This window comes from Taeniopygia guttata, chromosome 3, assembly GCF_048771995.1.
Source record: "Taeniopygia guttata chromosome 3, bTaeGut7.mat, whole genome shotgun sequence".
NCBI lineage: Eukaryota > Metazoa > Chordata > Aves > Passeriformes > Estrildidae > Taeniopygia > Taeniopygia guttata.
The window spans coordinates 114,091,407-114,110,563 of NC_133027.1; the positions used below are offsets into that span (position 1 = coordinate 114,091,407).

General features: G+C 38.7%; 1 protein-coding gene across 11 annotated transcripts in view; it reads left to right on the plus strand.

Annotated features, from left to right (window-relative positions):
• WDPCP (WD repeat containing planar cell polarity effector) overlaps positions 1-19,157 on the plus strand; it is a 144,827-nt gene that overhangs the window by 89,452 nt on the left and 36,218 nt on the right. For all 11 annotated transcript variants that reach the window (XM_072927664.1, XM_072927656.1, XM_072927659.1 and 8 more), the window contains 2 exons: positions 8,941-9,004; positions 15,034-15,136. In XM_072927664.1, coding sequence (XP_072783765.1) covers positions 8,941-9,004; positions 15,034-15,136 — 167 coding nt within the window. The remainder of the gene's footprint in view (positions 1-8,940; positions 9,005-15,033; positions 15,137-19,157) is intronic.

Sequence of the window (19,157 nt, forward strand, 5' to 3'; positions counted from 1 at the left end):
GCATTTGCTAATGCCACTAAATTATTAACACTAGCAAAGATAGGACCTGCTGTGAAGAACAGCAAAAGGGCTTCACAGGATGCAGTGACATAGTGTCAAAATTGAAGATAAAATTAAATGTAAATAAATTCAAAGTTAAGCGCTTTGTACGCAGCAGTGTGTGACTCCAAATTTCATGTGTAACCTGATGCAATCTGAGCTCAACATTATTCTGGAAGAAGAATTTGCTCCTATAATTCTACAGTTATAAAATACTCAGTTCAGTGCTCAGCAGAAGTACAAAAAGCACATTGCAAACTAGGAATTCTTAGGAAAAGAACTAGACAAGAAAATAGTGAACTTCAGTTCACCTGAATTTTGTGTGTAGTTTTGGAGTTCCACAATCTGGAAAAGGATATAGTAGAACTCAAGAAGGTTTAGGAAGGGCAGACAGGATTATTAAAGGCCTGAAACAGCTTTAGTGAAAGGAAGGGCTAAATAGACTAGAACTCCTCAACCTAAAGAGGAGCAGCAGAGATAGAGATCTATTAAATTGTGAGTGTTAGGGAGAAAGAGCACAGTAAATGACTGCTCACTGCTTCTTCTAATGCAAAAAATAGAGGTCATCAAGCAAAGCTAACACGTGGCCGTTTCAAAATATAGTGATTCTTCACATAACATATAATTAAAATATGAACCTCCTTACCACAGGATGTTGTGGATGATAAAATTGCATGTGAGTTCAAAGGCAAGGTTCAGAGAAGAGGAATTCACTGAGGAACACCAGCCTGGAAACAACCTCTGGCTCAGCAAATCCCTGAACCATAAATTGTTGGAGAGTGGAGACTACTTAGGGAAGCATCACCATGTGCTTGCCGTGTTCTAATATTCTCTCCCAGCTAATGGTAAGGGATTAGGTCAGGAGTGCCTTCAGTCTCAGCAAAAGGCTGTTCCTGTGTTTTATGTTCTGGACATGATGCTGTGCAGAAAAAGCACCTCAGATTCAATAGCTTTCCATCTGCTCCCTCAAAAATGTGCCAAAATTCATACAAAGTTCCAGACAGTATCTTGTCTGTCTCTTCTGTGGCTGTATTTGCTGCAGTGGAGCTGTTATGTGTGGGAATTGTATGAGCATTGCCACTGCATTATTTTATTATAAAGAAATAATTTGTTTATTGACAAACATAGATGGAAAAGGTAAATATACTGTAATGGACCCATAATTCAGCAAGTGATTCAAAATTTGGCCCTGCACCTTGGTTCTGTAAGTAGATATTTATCTTAAGGCAGCCAGCTTTAGAAAATATTGAGGTAATATATTTTCTCTGAGAAGTCTTAGCACTAAAAAAGCACATCTTATCCAACGTCAGGCATGAGGGAGAATTGGCCCTGTACCTCATAGAAAGCCAAGGAGGAAAAGGGCCTGTTCATCTTAACTTTAATACCAAATTTCCATCTGCTGCTGCTCGAAATTGCAGAGATATCACACGTACACAATAGGGATTTATTATAAAGGCAGCAACTCATCCTTAACCACAGTGATGATACTGGGCCTCTGTTATATAGCTGTCTTTAGTGTGTAGACATGCTGATATGTTTGCTCAATAAAATCCAGCTTTCAGGACATACTGTTAAGTTTACATGATCACCAGAGTGAGAGGGATAAAGCTGGAAAAGAAGAAAAGCAGAAGCGAATTAATGCAATAAAGGCTAGGATTTAACAGCCAGGGTTGAGTAAAATAAATGTGAAACAACAGGTGTCACTGACTCTTATCAGCATTTTTAATTAACACCTGTTTTTAGCCCAGAGTACTTTGGAAGAGTATGTTGGAGTGTGTCTGTATTTAAAGATAAAGATAGGCTGTTGAGAAGTTACTAAGTAGTGAGAGGTTGGAGGAATGAAGAGGTTTGGGGGTGGGGGAAGCCTCTGTTTGCTGGGTGGGTGTTGGCTGCAGCTTAGAGAAACCTGAAGGAAAGCCACAATGATAAAATTGCAAGGTAGGGAAACACTGCTATGGCAACAAAATATATGTTCACTTGAAGGAAAATGAGGATGAAAAAGGAAATAAGGAGTGTAGGAAATCGAAAGGAAGTACAGATTACAATAAAAGACAGGATCTAGTTTTAAAAGATACAAATTGTAATAATTTCAATTTACAGAATAATATTTTATGATAGTAATCAATTTCTGTTGACCAGATTTTTAGGGTACCTGCTCTGGAAAATTTTGGAGCACTTGTCAGATATGAAAGAATTCTCATTCACAGTAGCAAGGGGATGCAGTCACACTCTTCAGTGACCCATCCTACAAGAACCCAAACCAACGTGAGCGACCAGCATCACGAGGGAAGTGTGTGCATAAATGTTCACAGAATCAGGATCTTTAAACAAATGTTTCTTCAGTGTAGGTATGAGGCAGTTCCAGAGTGTTACAGTAGTGCTGGTTTATAATTCATTTCAGCAAAGTTCAATAAATAAATGACATATCTTCATTTATACCTAGACCCACACTTTTTCTAGAATATTTCATACTGTAAACTCTTTCTTGCTAAGTATGTATTTTAAAGGTTAAAATGATCACTTATTATTAAACTACTTCATTCAAAAATTAATTGAAAGTCTGACTCAAAATTCTGTCCTGAGCAGTGTGTAAGGCAGAGTCACCTGAACTATTTCACTCAAGAATATATATTGGTTTTCTAGAGCAGAATATCACCCCAGAAGATAGGAACCACATACAATGATTATTAACTTTTTTCATGGTTGGTTGGTTTGGGAGTGACCTCAAAATTCACAACCAGTTAAAGCCCTCAAGGGCTTTCTCTGGCCAGAGAGTCATTCTGTCTGGCTCCCCTTATTAGCTTTCTCTTTCTTCCTATTTTTTAATTTGGTTTGCTTGTTTGCTTTCTTGCTTCAGACCAGAGGGTACCCTTTGATGTGAAGGGCATTCAGCTCTACACCCAACAATCTATAAAGTCATGGGTGGACTTCCTTTAGGTCAGAGATATGCCATTTGGCTGTATCTTTCAAATGACTGAAATTTTGGGTGCCTTGAGATACTTGTATTTTTGTATTTGTATACTGTATTTTCTCATGGTTATTCACTGCCTTTACCTGAGACCAATTTGTGTATGACCTTTGAAAGGTTCCATAAGGGATTTCTGTTTAAACAAGTCACTCAGGCCACAAACCCAGAACTTCACTTAACATGCCCATATTTAGGGCCCATGGAAAATTATAGGTCATAAACCCATGCATTAATGCTTTGCTAAATCTGGGCCTGAAGGGATGTATAGATTATACCTGGACAACCTTTAGCACTCCTACATCTAAAATACAATTTGGGATACAATTTAGGAGATGATCCCCTTGACTCACCCACACAGAGAGCCAGTGGCTGTTTCCCCATTAGCCTTTGGTGTGCTCTGCAGCACTTTCTCTTGGTCGGTATCTCAGAAGGTAACCAGGCTGTGAACCCTCCTCAGAGCTTTGTGTGTCCTCTTCAAAAGAGCTCATCATCTAAATGCATAGTGGCATAATAGCAGCAGGTTGGCAAAATAATACTGCTGGCATCTCAGAGCTCTCCAATGCATCCATTGATCCTTCTGCCACATCCCTGCTAACTTCCAGGATCGCTGGGGAATCTCAGCCAATTTAACAGAGGGTAGAAGTCTCAGAAATAAGCAAATGCCTGCAAGTTTTGTGGAAGTCAGCAAGCAGCTGGGGTTAAATAGAATGCAGGAGGTTATCTGTGTCCCAAAAAGCTGCAGTGACAGTTCAGCAGATGGAAGCTGTGCCAATCACGACACGTGCTGCTGGGCGCCCAGCGTGGTCTGCACGGCCTCGTGTTCAGACCTGGGCTGGGAGAAGGACAGCCTTGGCTGGAGGATGCTCTGCCAGGGTGCTTTTGGGAGCAGGAGGAGGTACTGGGCTGAGCCTGGGCAGGAGGAAACACCAAATAGGTTCTTTGGAGAGTTCCTGGTCTTCCGACTGCGTTCAGTTGTCTACAACCACCTGATTTAAAATAGGGCATCGTACTGAACTCATTAGGGTAAAATCATTTGGGGTTTTGGTTGACTTTTGCTTAAAGTGAGTTTCTTTGGTTGTTTATCTGTGTTGCTATAGGACACAAGAAAGCACAACGCGAGCTACTTGCTACTTTGCAAGGTAAAAGAGAGAGTTTATTTTCTGACTCCAACTTTTATACTTTTCCAAAGGTGACAGTGGATTGGAGAGTGAATGGGCCACCTCTCCAAAGACATTGGACAGACCACTAGTACATCAAGTTTCTCCACTTCCATGAAGGAATGCAAAACAATATGTTATTTACAGAAACTGTGTGGGAAAGTTTCCCAATAGAATGTAAACTCAGAAGGCTTTAGAAAAACTCAAGAATCAGGATGACATATCTGTTTGGTTTTTTTGGGGTTTTTTTTTAAGAAAATATATATTGACATCTTTATTCCTCTCCAGGAACTCTTAAGTACTACTTTTTCAGCATTCAGTATAAAATGCAGGATATAAATCTTTGACTAATACTATACTTTCTATACAATAGATTACACAGCAGTCTAAGTCTTCAGAATTTACTGAAATTTTATATTAAAGTATCTTATTGGAGCTCAACAGAATTTCAGGGTTGTCATTTTAAGGACCATTACACATGAGAATTTTTCCTGTGATATATATAAGTCCTTTTAGCCCTGGTTTTGTGAACAGGCTCTGAAGCTGACACACAGCTACATGCCTAAATCAGTGGTGTTGTGTTCAACAGTTGGTGAAAAACTAATCTGTCCCCACTTAAATCAACCACTTAGCAACCCAGCCACGCAATTTTTAGGTTCTTTAACCTGATAATCTCTAATTATTCTGGCTTGGAATTCCAGCAGAATGGAGTTCAAAGTTATTTTGCAGATGTTATTCTTTTTTTGAATATTGTCTAATTTAAAAGGAAAATATTTCAGATAATAACAACATATTTTGAGGGGGAAAAAAGCATGAAAACCATTTCTGTTCCAAAAATTGCTGATATGAGAATTTATGAGGAAACAGCTCCTTTTATGAATAATTATTATTATTGTGTTTAAGAAATGGGCAAGATGCCTAGAAATTGAATGAAAGAATGAGCTATTAAATTGAAATATTAAATGAAATAACTGAATTAAAAGTGATCATGTAAACCCAGCAGTAAATGTTGGGAGCTGTAGCTGATTGAACATATTTTCATCATCTGTTTTGTATGCTTAAATACAATTGCCTGATGTAAGTAAACACTTGATTGATATTCTGAATACTTTAAAATCTGCATATGCATCATGGAATACTGAACAATTAAAACTTAATTTCAGTGTAGTTTGATTACATGTAAATTATTTCAATATTCATTTTTTCCTGTTCTGTTTGCTCAGTGCATATTTAATATCCACTTTTTGAATGCATATCACTCTTGATTGGACTGTGAGATGAGGAGGACTCTGAAATTTCTTCCATTAAAAAGGATTGCCTTATAAATATTATTTGTGCCACAGCTCTTCCCCTGCAGATTATTTTCTAAATGTTGTGTACTCTTATTGAAGACAAGGAAAAAGCTGCTGCAGCCCTCCTTTATCAGCCCAGCACAAGGAATATGCTTACATGGTCGATGAGCATGTCTAAGAAGGCTTGTTGGTTGTAACTAGTCCCTAAAGAAATGTTTCCATCTTTTCTGCACTATATTGCTTGCCTGCATGAGCTCCCTCTCCCTTCCCTTCCTCCTCCCTCCACATAATTTTTATTTTATTTTCTTGGTTCTTGGAGGTCTTACAAGACACTTGAATATTATGGTTAAATATTACAAGTGTGTTCAAGTTGACCATTTTCAGTCTGAAAAATATATCTCTATCTTTAAGTGGCCGCATTCAATTTAGGAGTTGTAGAATAGAGATGAAAAAAAAATTGCCATTTTACATATTTGTAGAACATTTTCTAAAAACCAAGGAGACTTCTTGTCCCTTCTCTGCATGCTGCAGTACATACACATTTTTTTGATCAACAGTGTTCAAATTACTGTATTTCTGAACCTCCAACAGAAGGAAATCCCAGGCATTTAATTCTCTTATTATTCATGCCAGTGAACAGAACAGCCTTTCTGAAGTTACACATAATATTATAATTTTTTTATTACTTATATATTTTATTTTATTTTATTTTAAAATTATTTTCTGATATCATTTCAGTTAAGTCATATTCCCAAAATACAGGCAGGTTTGTCACTTCACCATGGAAGGCGAGTCTGGATTCCTTTCTGCCTTGACCATTTTTGACCTACATGCCTGTTGTTATATTAGTCCCATTTCCCCTTCATTTCCTTACCCATACTAACAGAAATTTTTTTTATACTTTTTAGAATACATACAAAATGCATATAATAACAGTATTCTTTAGTTATGTGAGAATTTGAAGTTAATGTTGTACCTACTAGATGGCTTGCAGGGAAATGTTCTCCTATGTGTCCTACATAGTTAATTGTAGTTTCAGAGTTCTAATCTTGAAGGTCATATTTCTGTTGCCTGTCACTTTGACCAAACAAGTGGCTGAACTTCATGGTTTGCAGGTGGATTTCCTTATCTCTCTTTTTCAAGAGTCAAATAAGTCTCGATTGCTGGAGTTATTGTGAACCAGGCAGTGAGAGGCGAGGAGGAGGAGGGGGTGGGAAGATGCTGCTCCACACCAGGGCCCTGCAGATTCCATTTCAGAGAGCAAATGTTCTACCTGCTGACTGCAGCACAAGAACAAAAGGGAGAACCTTTTATTTGGGGGGTATTTTGTTTGTTTGAGGAGCTGATAAACTGATGAGTGTGCTAACAACAGTAAGATAAAGTCTTCCTAGGATAAAACATGCTTATAAAACAGATATTATTAGCTTGAGGTTGATCTCATGCTATCTAGACCTCTTTCTAATGGTTTCTGTACCTTAAAACCAACAAAATTTTCATAACAAAAGGTTTCAGAATAACAGTTATCTTCTTGTAAAGTTAGGTTAAAAACTGCTGGATATTCCTGACTGAATACTGTTGGCCTAAGTAAAGAAAAAAAAAACTTGTCACTCTTCTGTGTAACATCTGCCTTCTTTTAAAACATTTCAATTTATAATAATTTATGAAATAACTGTGATTGCTATTTGCAACACTCTTGGTTTGTAAAGAGCATTTCATAGATAGCCTTTTTTTCTCTTTTTTTCCCTTAGTACAGATCTGAAAATAAAGAGTTAATGTCACACTTCTATGAATAGGAGCCATAATGAGACTAAAGTATGTATGTTGATTAAAGGAAAAATAATTGAAATCTTTGTGAAACTGCAAAGAAATTACCGCTTAAGGCCATGATTCTGTTCTGCAAGTCAATCAAATGAGAAAGTTATTTTATAATTTTTGGTTGCAGGCATTTTTTCCTTGACTAAAGCGAATGTCATTCAATGTCCATGTAGTGACAACTTTGGAAATACAAAATAATGATACAGACATTCTTTTTAGCCAGTCACGTTGCTGGTTTCTGTTCAGTTTCCAATTTCCCCTCTAAGCACTAAGAATGTGTATTTAACCCATAATGGAAAAAAATATGCCAGAAAAAAAAATAAACATGACAGCTATTCAAGATACACATATTTTAACATGTACTTATTTTTCTTAATTAAAGTATAGCTTCAAAAGCATCATTGCAAAACCAGTATTTTGATGGAAAATCTGTCACAGGAATCCTGTTGAAAACTTCAGCTACACAGGCAGGCATGAGAAAGTGGGGGTGCACTGCCTGTTCCCTGGCAATCAAGAGGTTAATTGAATTTATCTCTTCCCCTCCCTTAAACTGGTTCTGTGAGGAGGGCTGCAAATTAGTACTTGGAAAGCACAGCAGGGAGATTAGCTTTAGGGAGGGAAGGGCTCCCCACTCAGCTCTTAGAACCTCACCTGGAGAGTGCATTTCCTTTTCTACTCAAGCTAACCTATTACACCTTCTTGTCACGAATGTTATTCCTTGAGGAAAAGTCCTCTCTGGTTCTATCTTGCCATCTGATGAGTCGTTCCAAGTGTGTGTGGAGGAGAGGAGGCGATAAGGCTGCAGCAGGAGGGAGCTGAGGCTGTGGCCAGGAATCCCGGGCTGGGATTATTTATTATTTATCATGTGGGGTTATTGACCCAGCCAGGGGAAGGAGGATTCCCACCTTTCCTCTTGTCAACAGCAGCCCGAGGAGGAGCTGCAGCACTGCCCACTGTGCCACCACCAAGGTACAGAGCTGTACAAATTCTGGCATCCAGATGCTGGCTGACAATATTCATTTGGCAAGCACAGCCTACACTTTCTAACCCTGAGAAATCACAATACTTTTTTTTTCCCCCCACTGGGGCATCCCCTTCCAAACCTCAAGTGTCCACAACTGATCCGTTGTTGAAATTGTTAACAGGTGGAAAGGGAATTTTACCCACTTTGTAATGAGACAAATACAAACCTTTCTATATGGAATGAATCTTCTACTGCAGCTGAAATAAAATTGGGGTATTTGCATTTCTAAACATGATCACCAAATCTATTTTAATAGCTAATTTTAAACAGTTAAAAGTGTGCAATGGAGGAAATGTGTACAGATAGAATCACTTCCTCATCATACAATGTCACAAAATTGTTATCTATGCCTAGTGTGAGAGACATTAACCCAATGTAGAATTTTCCATTGGGATTAGCATTTCCCAGTGCAGTCTTGATTCAAGCAGATCTGATGGGGCTCAACTCTGAACCACTTGGTGAAGGTCCTAAACAATGAAGGAGGTTAAGGGTAGTCACTGTCCTACCCCACAGTTCTGCAATCTGAGTATGAGCCTGTCAGGTTTCCCCAGTAAAGCTTTGGCATCACTTTTGGTGAAGGACTTTGTACATTTGATGCACTCTTCAGCTGGCCTCAGCAAGTGATGTGTTTCTTTTCTCTTTCAGGTATCAGAGGTTTGAAAAAGCATTTCTGCTTGCTGTTGACATTGGTGCTCGGGACCTGTTCATGGTGAGTTGTTTCTGGAGACAGAGGCTGTTGGAGGATGGAATTTGCACACACTAAAACAGTTCCAGTTCATTTGCAGCCTTGGGCAGATACTGAAGAGAGAACAGTTCTACCTTTGCCATCATGAAACTCATCAGTAGGAACTGAGCATCTTCAGTCACTGGCATTTTCCCCAGCATGGCCTACAGGCTATTCTTAATTTTCCAGGAATTATTGTATATGTTTTTAAACTTTCCCTTTCTTCATCTGACCTGGTGTGGGTGAATGTCATCTTTCACACTAATAAGCCTGTACGTTTCTAATCTGTTCCTTTAAGTCCCACTGCTGAGTCCTGGACACAAGAGCTGTCCATGTCCTGGGGATCCTGAATGCTCCTAGTTTGTCTCTTGGGGTTTTGTGAAAAGTGACAAATTATGAACGCTTCTGCTGGTACTTTTAAAACAACAAAGCTCAGCAGCATCAACACAAGGGTTTTAACATTTCATGCACTCTCTGCCCCCTCCCATTTAATTAGCCACAAAAGTAAAATTAACCAGCTCTTAAAAGGTCCTCTGTGTGAGCACTGCAGGAGGTTCTTGTTTTATAAGATCTTGCACCACAATGTCACAGTGAGGTCAGATGGACAAAGCCAGTCGTGCTCTCCTAGTCTCTCAGCATGTTGCTGCTCCACAGCTGATTTCATTGTTTTCAAAGAAACAATAGGAAAGGGCTTGTTGAAAAAAAGGCCCTTTGAACGATTCGTTTGCTTGACTCTTTTGCATAATGAAGACATTCTGTTGTTTAAATTAAGCTTTGACACTAGATGTTAATATCATTTATCCCATTAAGTCACTTGTCCTGCTAGTTTGATCTTGATATTTAAATTGTATGTTAAATTACACAATTAAATCCTGCTTTTAGGGGTTATGAAAATTCCCTTCTAATTATATAAAAAGTTGTGTGAACCTTTTGATGTTTTTTTTCATGGCTCTAATCATCTGGCTTGTTCCATCTAATTAGAAAGATGTGAATACTGCGATAAACTTTCCTAAGTATGCATCAAAAGAATGTGATGGAAATGTCAGACTTTTAGGAAATCCATTACATGTTCTGTGTTTACTCCCCTTGATTTTCTGCCTTGTTAGATCATCTCTTTCCTTTTCTTCATTGAATGTAACCTCTTCAGTACAAATTTTATACATAACCATGCTAAACACTGCTGCAACCACATATAAGATTCAGAGTCTGGAGCAGATTAAAGCTTTTTGTCAAGGCTCTCCCAGTGTACAGATGATAAATACTCCCTAATTTTGGCCATTCTGACAGAACAAATGTCCCCTCTCATGAGAGCATTTTCTGTGTGATCAGGATTGAGGGAGCACCTCTGTGCCAGGGTGGGGACACCAGTGTTGGGTGTTTAAGATGGGTGCACAGCTGCTAGTGAGAGGGAGGCACTGTCAGTACCTGGCCCCACAGGTGATATATACAATATATACTTAACAGTTTATCAGCTCCTCAAACAAACAAAATACCCCCCCAAATAAAACCTTCCCCCTTTTGTTCTTGTGCTGCAGTCACCAGGTACAAAATGCATGTTCTACCCTCACCAGAAAGTCTCTCCAAATTTCTTCAAGAGGAGTTTCAATGTTCACAAAGCAATTAACTCCATCCTTTCCTAGTCTTTGCCTTTCCTTTCCTCTCTCAACACCTACTCTTAATTTCCCATCCTACCAATGCCCTTAAACATAAACGTGTATTTCTGAAGAGTTCCTCCTGGCTTGTGTCATTGTGAGATCAAAACCAGTTCTTTAATGTCCTCCTTCTGCTTGCATTACCTTTGAAATTCCTCATGGTTGTCCCTAAATTATGCTACAAGCAGCACACATCCCTGCCTCCTCTGGGGAAATGTCCTCTTGCTAATTCATCATCTAAGTCAGTCACTAATGAACAAATTTTATAATAAGCCAACAAGGTACTGCTGCAAGCTCACTAAGTACAGGACTCAAGAAGTTTAAACATGCATAGGTCATTAAGAGTATTTATTTGTGCCGTGGTAATTTCTAGGGAATTTGGCTTCATTGTGCCTAATACCATGTGAAAATTAGATAACCTGTTCCCTGAAACCTTACAGTCCTTGTAGGTATTAGTATAACAATGCTTCTGCTAAGCAAGGGTTGTGCACCCCTCACTTCTGCTTAATACTGAATGGTTCCTAAATATTGTTTATGTAGGGCAAAATGCAATTACTAATGTACAATTTGATTTTGCATATATTTAAAGCAGTTTTATCCATTTTTAAAGCCTCAGATAGCTCTAGGAGTCACATCACCTTATTCCAAATTAAGTTAATGGGATTTCAAGAAGAGATAGTAGGCTAAATAAAGATACCTGTTGACATAAGGAAAATGAGAAAGAGAAAAATCTGTTTATTAAAGAGGAGAAGAGAAGGAACAAAAAGGAAAGGGTAGAGAGGAATAGATGTAACAGAGGTTGAGGGGAATGCAAACATTGAGTACTCATCACCTGAGACTTCTAAGAAAATGTCTCTAAATTCTTAGAGAATTTACCCCGAGCATCAATTTCACCAAACAGGGCTCTACAGAATTCCCATTGTTTGTTTTGAGACTGCAAAGTTTGAGAGAATGCCATCTGAGGGCTAATTTCTTTCAAAGAAATGAAAAAGAAAAAACAAAAAAGGCTTAAAACTATAGCTATAGCATCACTAGATGATGCCATAGCAAGACACATCCACTGCTGTGTCTCTCCCTGAGCTTTACCCTCATGTCACATCAAAGTCCATCAATTAATATCATCTCCTACAAAGTTCAAAAAAACAAAAAAAAACTGGAAAGGACATAATATCAAGAACAACAGCTCCGTTTATTGGACAGTGACTGATGCAATCTGTGACAGAAAAGATCAAGCAGTGGAAAGGTTGTTAGCTTGAAATGCTTTTATAGTGCAGTCCAGCTCTCAGCTGCTGAAAATTCAAAAGGCCATCCCATGTACCAAAGGTAGCAAAAAATGCAAGGAAAAGACACTTTAATAAAACTGTCAGATCTTGGGTGAAACACTGATGAGGAAAGTGCATGCTTCGAAGAAGTGTTGGAGTGTTGCCCAGAAATATCCTATAGACAAATGCACGTTGTGTTTAAATGGCTTTTACTCACCAACTGTCAGCTCTGTGAGTCACAAAGGTGAGGGGGAAAGGGAAGAAGTCCAAAAAGTAAGCAAACTATTTAATGATAAAATAGAGTCCTTTCAGCAAGCTCCTGATAAGCAGCTGGAATTTGTTTTTATTGTCACCATTGTGTTTGAGAGAGATGTCATCTTTGGACTTATAAATTCTTAGGTAATTGTGTGAAAAAATCCATCATGAATATTCAGATAATTTAGTTCCTTTTTTTCCCCCCCTGTCATTCTTTAAAGCACCCTGTAATCTGGTGCTTCTTTTTTTGCTGGTTTTAAGTTTTCCAGTTTAATCTACTCAAAAAGTTATAAATTCCTAGAAAAATCCACTTTTGCTGGTTTATTTGAATGAGAAACACCTAAATTAAATTTGAAATGGTCTAATTAGGAGATTTCATATCTGTAATCTTTTCTTTCTAAATCTGGTTTAGAGATGAGGCAAAGGCTACTGTTTTTATTGCTCTTCATGACCAGCAGCTTGAGGAACAACTAAGCAAGCCACTTACCAACCTTCTGCTAAACTTTATTTCTTACAAGGCACCTGTTAGTTAATGATGGATATGTAACACCTTTACATTTTTTTACTCAAACCAGACCTGAAATAACAGCTGCTTTGATACACAGAGTGCACAAGCTCTTCAATGACAAAACCTCATCATTTTCTGCAGTTGTTTCCACTCCATCCTCAAGCTTACTATTTGAAATTGCACAGAAGTACACAATACTTCTCATAGTTTAAGCTACAGAAAGACAATCATTAAACATTGTCAGAATGTATTTTAAATAAGTCTGCCTGTACATCCAAATCTCTGTAAGTTCAGACTTGTCCAAGAGCCCTTGGGTTTTCTATTGTTATCTAAATAAGGCGACAGTATCTGCTGTTTAATCTTCATAGAAATCATACCTTGCTGCTCAGGCCCTTTTCTCCTGACAACCAAGTTAGACCTACAAAGAGAGGAAATACAGAGTTCACCACAAGTTCATAACCCATTACTCTGCTCCAAGACATTTGCACATTTTTTTAGTCACACCTGTGTTTGTGATGAGAAGACACTGCTGTCTCCTGCAGACTCTCAGATCCTGCAAATCTGGCTTTCCTGCATAATCATCTCTGTTTCTCTAAGATTTTCAGTTTTGTTTTAAAGTTGTTGTTGTTGTTAAATGAGGGGTTACTGAAACCAGCATGTCTTTCTCCTAACACTATTACTCTCACTTTTTTCATCTAAATGTGTCTTTCTAGAGTAAAGTCACTTTTCTGTAAGAGGTTCTGTCATATAGATGCAGGTGGCAGTAAACTCACATCAAGAAGGATTTTCACCTGAAATCTTTAACATTAGGGAGAATATGGTGGCTTTTATGGTATGCAGAGGTCAATATTTCCAGCAAACACTCCTTTTCCCTTTAAATTCCTGCAAGCAGATGGGTTGCAGAACAAAGGAATGGCTCAAATCTTTGGATGTTAAATGGCATCTTCAACAAAATAGTGGGGGAAGAAACTTTGCCAGCTGTTCTTGGATTTTTCCTCACTTTCTGTGTCACAGCTCATGCACAGAGCAGCATGTGTTTGTGATGCCAGATGAGAAGGGGATTAATTGTCTCTTGATTAATGGTCAAGAATAAACTATAGCTTTTCGAGGACCAAAACCAAGGGCAGTGGGAGTGTAGTTTGTCTACAGGAATATATTCTCCCACAAAGAGCTCTGTATGTAGTACAAGTGGTTTTCACCTCAAATATTAATATGCTATAAAATCCTTGACTTTTGATAAGGGCATGCAGTGATGGGACAAGGGGGAATGGCTTTAAACTGGCAGAGGGCAGGTTTAGGTTGGATATTTGGAAGAAATTCTTTCCTGTGAGGGTGGTGAGGCCCTGGAACAGAAGTCACCCAGAGGAGCTGTGGCTGCCCCATCCCTGGAAGTGCTTAAGGCCAGGTTGAATGGGGCTTGGAGCAACCTGGCCTGGTGGAAGGGCAGGTTGTCCCTGCCCAGGGCATGGAGCTGGAACAAGCTGATCTCTCAGGTCCCTTCCAACCCAAGCCATTCCATAATTCTATATAATGATAACACTCCTGCTGCAGCCCTCTGATTTTTGACTCCAGAGAAAGACTAGATCCAGAGTATTAGTAACTATTCATGCTAGACAACATTTTTTTGAAAGCCCCTTGTTGCTCAGGAGTGACTCAGGAATAATGCCAGCCCCGTGGATGTTAAAACCTCTGAGCAGCCACTGTTTCTCTTATCACCTCCAATATCAGCCCAGGGAGGACCATCAGCCCCTTAGCCACAGAACAGTGAAGGTAATGACCTTCAACAGTGAGTGTATGACAACATTCAAACAAAAATTAGTCCCTAAAACTTGGAAATCTTCAAATCATAAAATCATGAAGGTTGGAAAAGGCCTCAAAGGTCATTGAGTCCAACTGTTAACCCATTACTAACAGGCCCACCACCAGCCCATGTCTCTAAGCACCACATCTGCATTTAGCATGCTCCACATACAGGCTGCCAGCCAGGAGAGCTCCAATACTTCAGATCTGCTTTACACAGAGCCACCTCTATCAACATTCTTTTAATTCAACAGAAGTTATGTTAAAAGTAGACAGGTTGGTTTCTTTCATACGCTGAGTCAATAGCTTTGCTTTTATCAGTGCATGATTGGTCAGTGTTTTATTCATTGCTGTGTTCAACAGCACAAGTAAGGAAATATATTTGCGTTTGAGGGAATTAAAATGTAACGGTAGGTTCATCAGTTCCATCTGTGTTTGTGATCTAAATAATAAAAGAACTTCTTTCTTTCAAAATCCCTTTTGTTGCTCCTTTGAGATTCATTTTAGATTAATCTTTTTTCTTCTTTATTTCCAAAGGACATCCATTACCTTGCTCTAGATAAGGGTGAATTGGCCCTAGCTGAAGTGGCAAAGAGAAAGGCTAATGACATTGATGCAGAATCAATAACTACTGGAATTGGTAAGAATTAATGCTGTCTAAAAAGCCCTTTTGTTTTAATCAATACTTACCCTGTAGAACATGTTGTTATATTTGTAGATGGGTTCTTGTTTGGATTGCATTGTTTTCTTTGACAGTGAGACCGGATTTTCATTTGTGACTAAAGAACAGTATTTTTATTTCTAACTAAAGAAGGAGGCTTATAAAAATCACACAGCTTTGCCTTTCAGTACCCTTGTGAGGATAGCTGTGAAGATTTATACTGTGGCTGTAAAGAAAAGTTCAGGCTGTACAAACTGAACTGAGTGCAAGAGGTAAGGGACTGAATCTGAAAATCTTTGTTCATATCAACATTTAAGGCCAGGCATGGCAATTTGACTCACCTCTAAATATTTGCTGGTGCACACTGGAGCCACATCCAGCACTGATACTTTGGCAGCACTCGAATGGAACATTTACTGATGTGAACACAGCTTCACATCCTGGCTTTAAAGCAGCAGCTTTGTATGCAGTGGGGTTCTTGCCATTCCATAAGGAATATCGATGCTAAAGTCGCAGTGTGAGATTAACAGCTAAAACAGAGATGACTTTTCATGAAGGGGAACTCACAACTCACTCACTTTCTCCTTGTGTTTCTTCTGAATTGACATGAAGAGATGTATGCAAGCACATGAGACCATTCTGATTTCGTGCCTTATAGCATGAGCCAAGCAGAAAGTGTCTCTGTCTGGGGAGCTGGTCTCCACTGGAGACAAAGGGAAGAAAACCCACAGAGCCTAAAAATGTTTGTATAAAATTTGCACAGTTCTGTTTTTGCTTATTCTACTGCATCATTAGAGGAAAGCACTGAGCTTTTGTCCTTATCCCATGCCAAGAAGTAGAATAGGATTAAAGCTCAGAAGGTTTTTTTGTGAGTCAGAGTCACAAAACCTTTGAGATCTTGGGTAACATGGGATTCTTTTAGAACTGTACATCTCCCTGTTTGCCCAGAGCATACAAGTGAATGCCATTCCAGAACCTAGAAATGCAGAGGCCATATATGCATTTATGTGCCTATTTCTATAGATTACATAAATCCATGACTTTCAAGGCTACTGCAATTCAGTAGCACCTCCTTCCCTGTCCAGCAGAGTAGGAATCAAGCAGTCCTTCTCCTGAGCTCTTCTCTTCAGAGTCTTTAATTTTCATGCTCAAATCACTTAAAGCTATTTTTCCACCTTAACTGGGCTTTTGGGCAAGCCCTTTCACCCCTAGAGTTAAAAAAAAATGACACCTGTTAGGTCATCTCTTAATGGGCACTTAAAGTGTGCAGTTACATCTCCTTTGCTTTCTCTTAATTTACTTCTTAGGTACTTATGTGCTGCACCAAATATAACTGAAGGACTTCAAATATACCCAGGACTTACAACTGGTCATGATCTATTCTTTGACACCCAATGCAGAACATTTAAACTCTAATCTGTATCTTCATTTAATTCCTTGCAAACGACTGTGATTAGCTGATTTCTGAAGTTGGGCTATTTATAATTTCAGTGAGAGCCTTTTGTAGCATTGTAGATGCACATGCAGGGAGAGGGGTGGGGAAAAGAACAGGGTGACCACAGATGCCTTCCTTGCATGTCAAGAAAGCAGTTGTAACTACATTCAGCAGCAAATGTGCAGGCACACAGTCTTCCCCTCCTCCAGACCAGTCCTACAGTTACCTCTGCAATGCCCCATTAGCATAAATTATTAAAGTCATTTTATATGATAAAGACTTTTGCTGAATAATTAACTATCAGGATGATTTAAAGTACTTTTCAATGCCCCCAGGGACAAACTGTCACTGAGATTCATTCTCTAAACAGTAATGAATTTGCATCCAATCCATTTTGTATGAAAATAAACAGGAATCTCCCATGAGTTTGTTTCAATCTCACCTTAAACATGTGAAATCTCAGCCACAGGTTTTGTTTTGTTATACTTTATTCCAATGGCCCTTCTAATTATGTTTTTATTTCAGAAACTGTTGTTGGCAAAAAAAAAGTTGACATGAGGTATGAACTTTGTGGACCCAACGAAAACAAAAGATGATGAGTGCTTTATACGTAAATTGCTGTATTTTTCTAATACTTTGAGAGGGGGAGAAAAGAATCATGCCAGAGCCAGAAGTTTTAAAATGCAGTTTCAAACAAGTCTGTGTCCCCTGACCTCTTCCCAAATCCAGTCCTCTTCAGCTGGTCCCTGCTCTCTGGAGCTGGCAGCCACTCAGTTCACAGTGCTCACACTTCTCCCCAGACTTCTTGAACACCCACTGCAGACTTTTACAAAAAAAAAAAAAAAAAATATATATATATATATATATATATATAAAATAAATTATATATATATATATATATGTATGTATGTATGTATATTTATAAAGTGAACTACTGTCATATGTCAATATCTGATGAAATTTCCTGAGCTAGCCCATCCCCAAACCTCAGCTCAGCACTGTTTGAATGAGTCAGTGCTTCTGGCTGATTCCCAAGCCTTTGAGAGTGCTCCATCTTGCCCCAGATATATTTAATTTGTCAAGATATTTCTGTGTACAGGACTCGCTTCAAGCATAATATATTTCAAACTCAGACTTCCAGGAAAAGTTTCAAGCTCCTACAAATAATGTAGAAGACAATATAATTAAAATTTATATACATCATCCAGAGTTCTATATGGGTTGATTCCTCACATATATCACACCAATATTTGTGTCAAGATAAAACAAAAAATAGGTTGATTATTTTAAGGTTTTCTGAATTTTGGCTTTTCTCAGTTCATCAGCACATGATTGCAGTTTGCTGGACACTGTTTTGAGGAAGCCACCTCCAAAGCTTAGGAGCTGAGGAGGTCTGTGTGCATCTGGTGAAAGCACCAGTAGACCTGCAGAACCCAGTATCTTGGTGGGAATATTGCTGAGCAAGACTGAGTGTCAGATGAACTCTGGTTTTGGCAGAATCATGTATTTTGTCCATCTGATTAAAATCTTCTGAGGATCAGCGTTCTCATAAGATTTTATGTTTGACAGCCTGTGAAAATGCATCTGGAGGGATGAGAAGATTGTACATCTCAGAAATTGCATTAGCTATCTCCTCTTTCCCCACCCTTATTTGACCAGCACACCACTGGCCGTGGATCCTGTGGTTTCTTTTTCCAAGGATTTTCTGTTGAATTATTTCCGTGGTAGATCCACAAGTTCCTTAATGAGGTCAGGGAGCTCTCATTTAGCCTAAAATGTATGCTGTGCACCTCATTTCACTTGATTAAAAGAGAGGATAAATAATTTATTCAATATTGGCATATATGTAGGTTACTAATAAATTCAGTTTATGAGTGTAAGCTGGCATGTACTCTCCTGGAACAGCATTTTGTGTGCTGGGAGAGTGAGTGAGTTTGCAGCTGTGCAGTGTGGGCTGCTGATGTCAAAGCAGAGAAGCGACATGGCAGAGCCTGTTCAGGAATGCCATAGCTAATAATGATCATGGAGTGAGGAGCTCAGCCCTTCAGACATCATTGCTCAATGAATATCCAACCAAGAGCACATGTAGGCTGTGTCAGAAAGTTTCCCAAGGCCAACTTCCAACAAATTACATTAGGGCCCAGCAAGGTGATTTTAACCTTCAAACCAACAGCTTTCACCCAAAAGGGATTCGTGTCGTGACAAGACAGATAACTGCTGCATAGTTGAAAGGCAAATTGGAAAACCTTGTATTTCTACTTAGAATTTCAGAATATTAGCAACTAATGTTTAGGCAACATTTCTAACAGAGGTATCTTAACAAAAACACTGATGTTCAGATAAATGCATTGTTCTGAAATGCTAGATGGGTCTGACTAACATTTTGGTGGTTCACTAATGTCTCATGGAAGCGCTTGAGGTTTTTCCATTTAAAATAGAATTTTAAAATATTTCTGGAACTATTCCATACTGTTTGCGAGATAGGGAATCTTATCAGTTCTCACAGAGACTGAAGTCTAATTTCCCACAGTGTTTGTAAAATGACATTTAAAATGTAGGGACCCT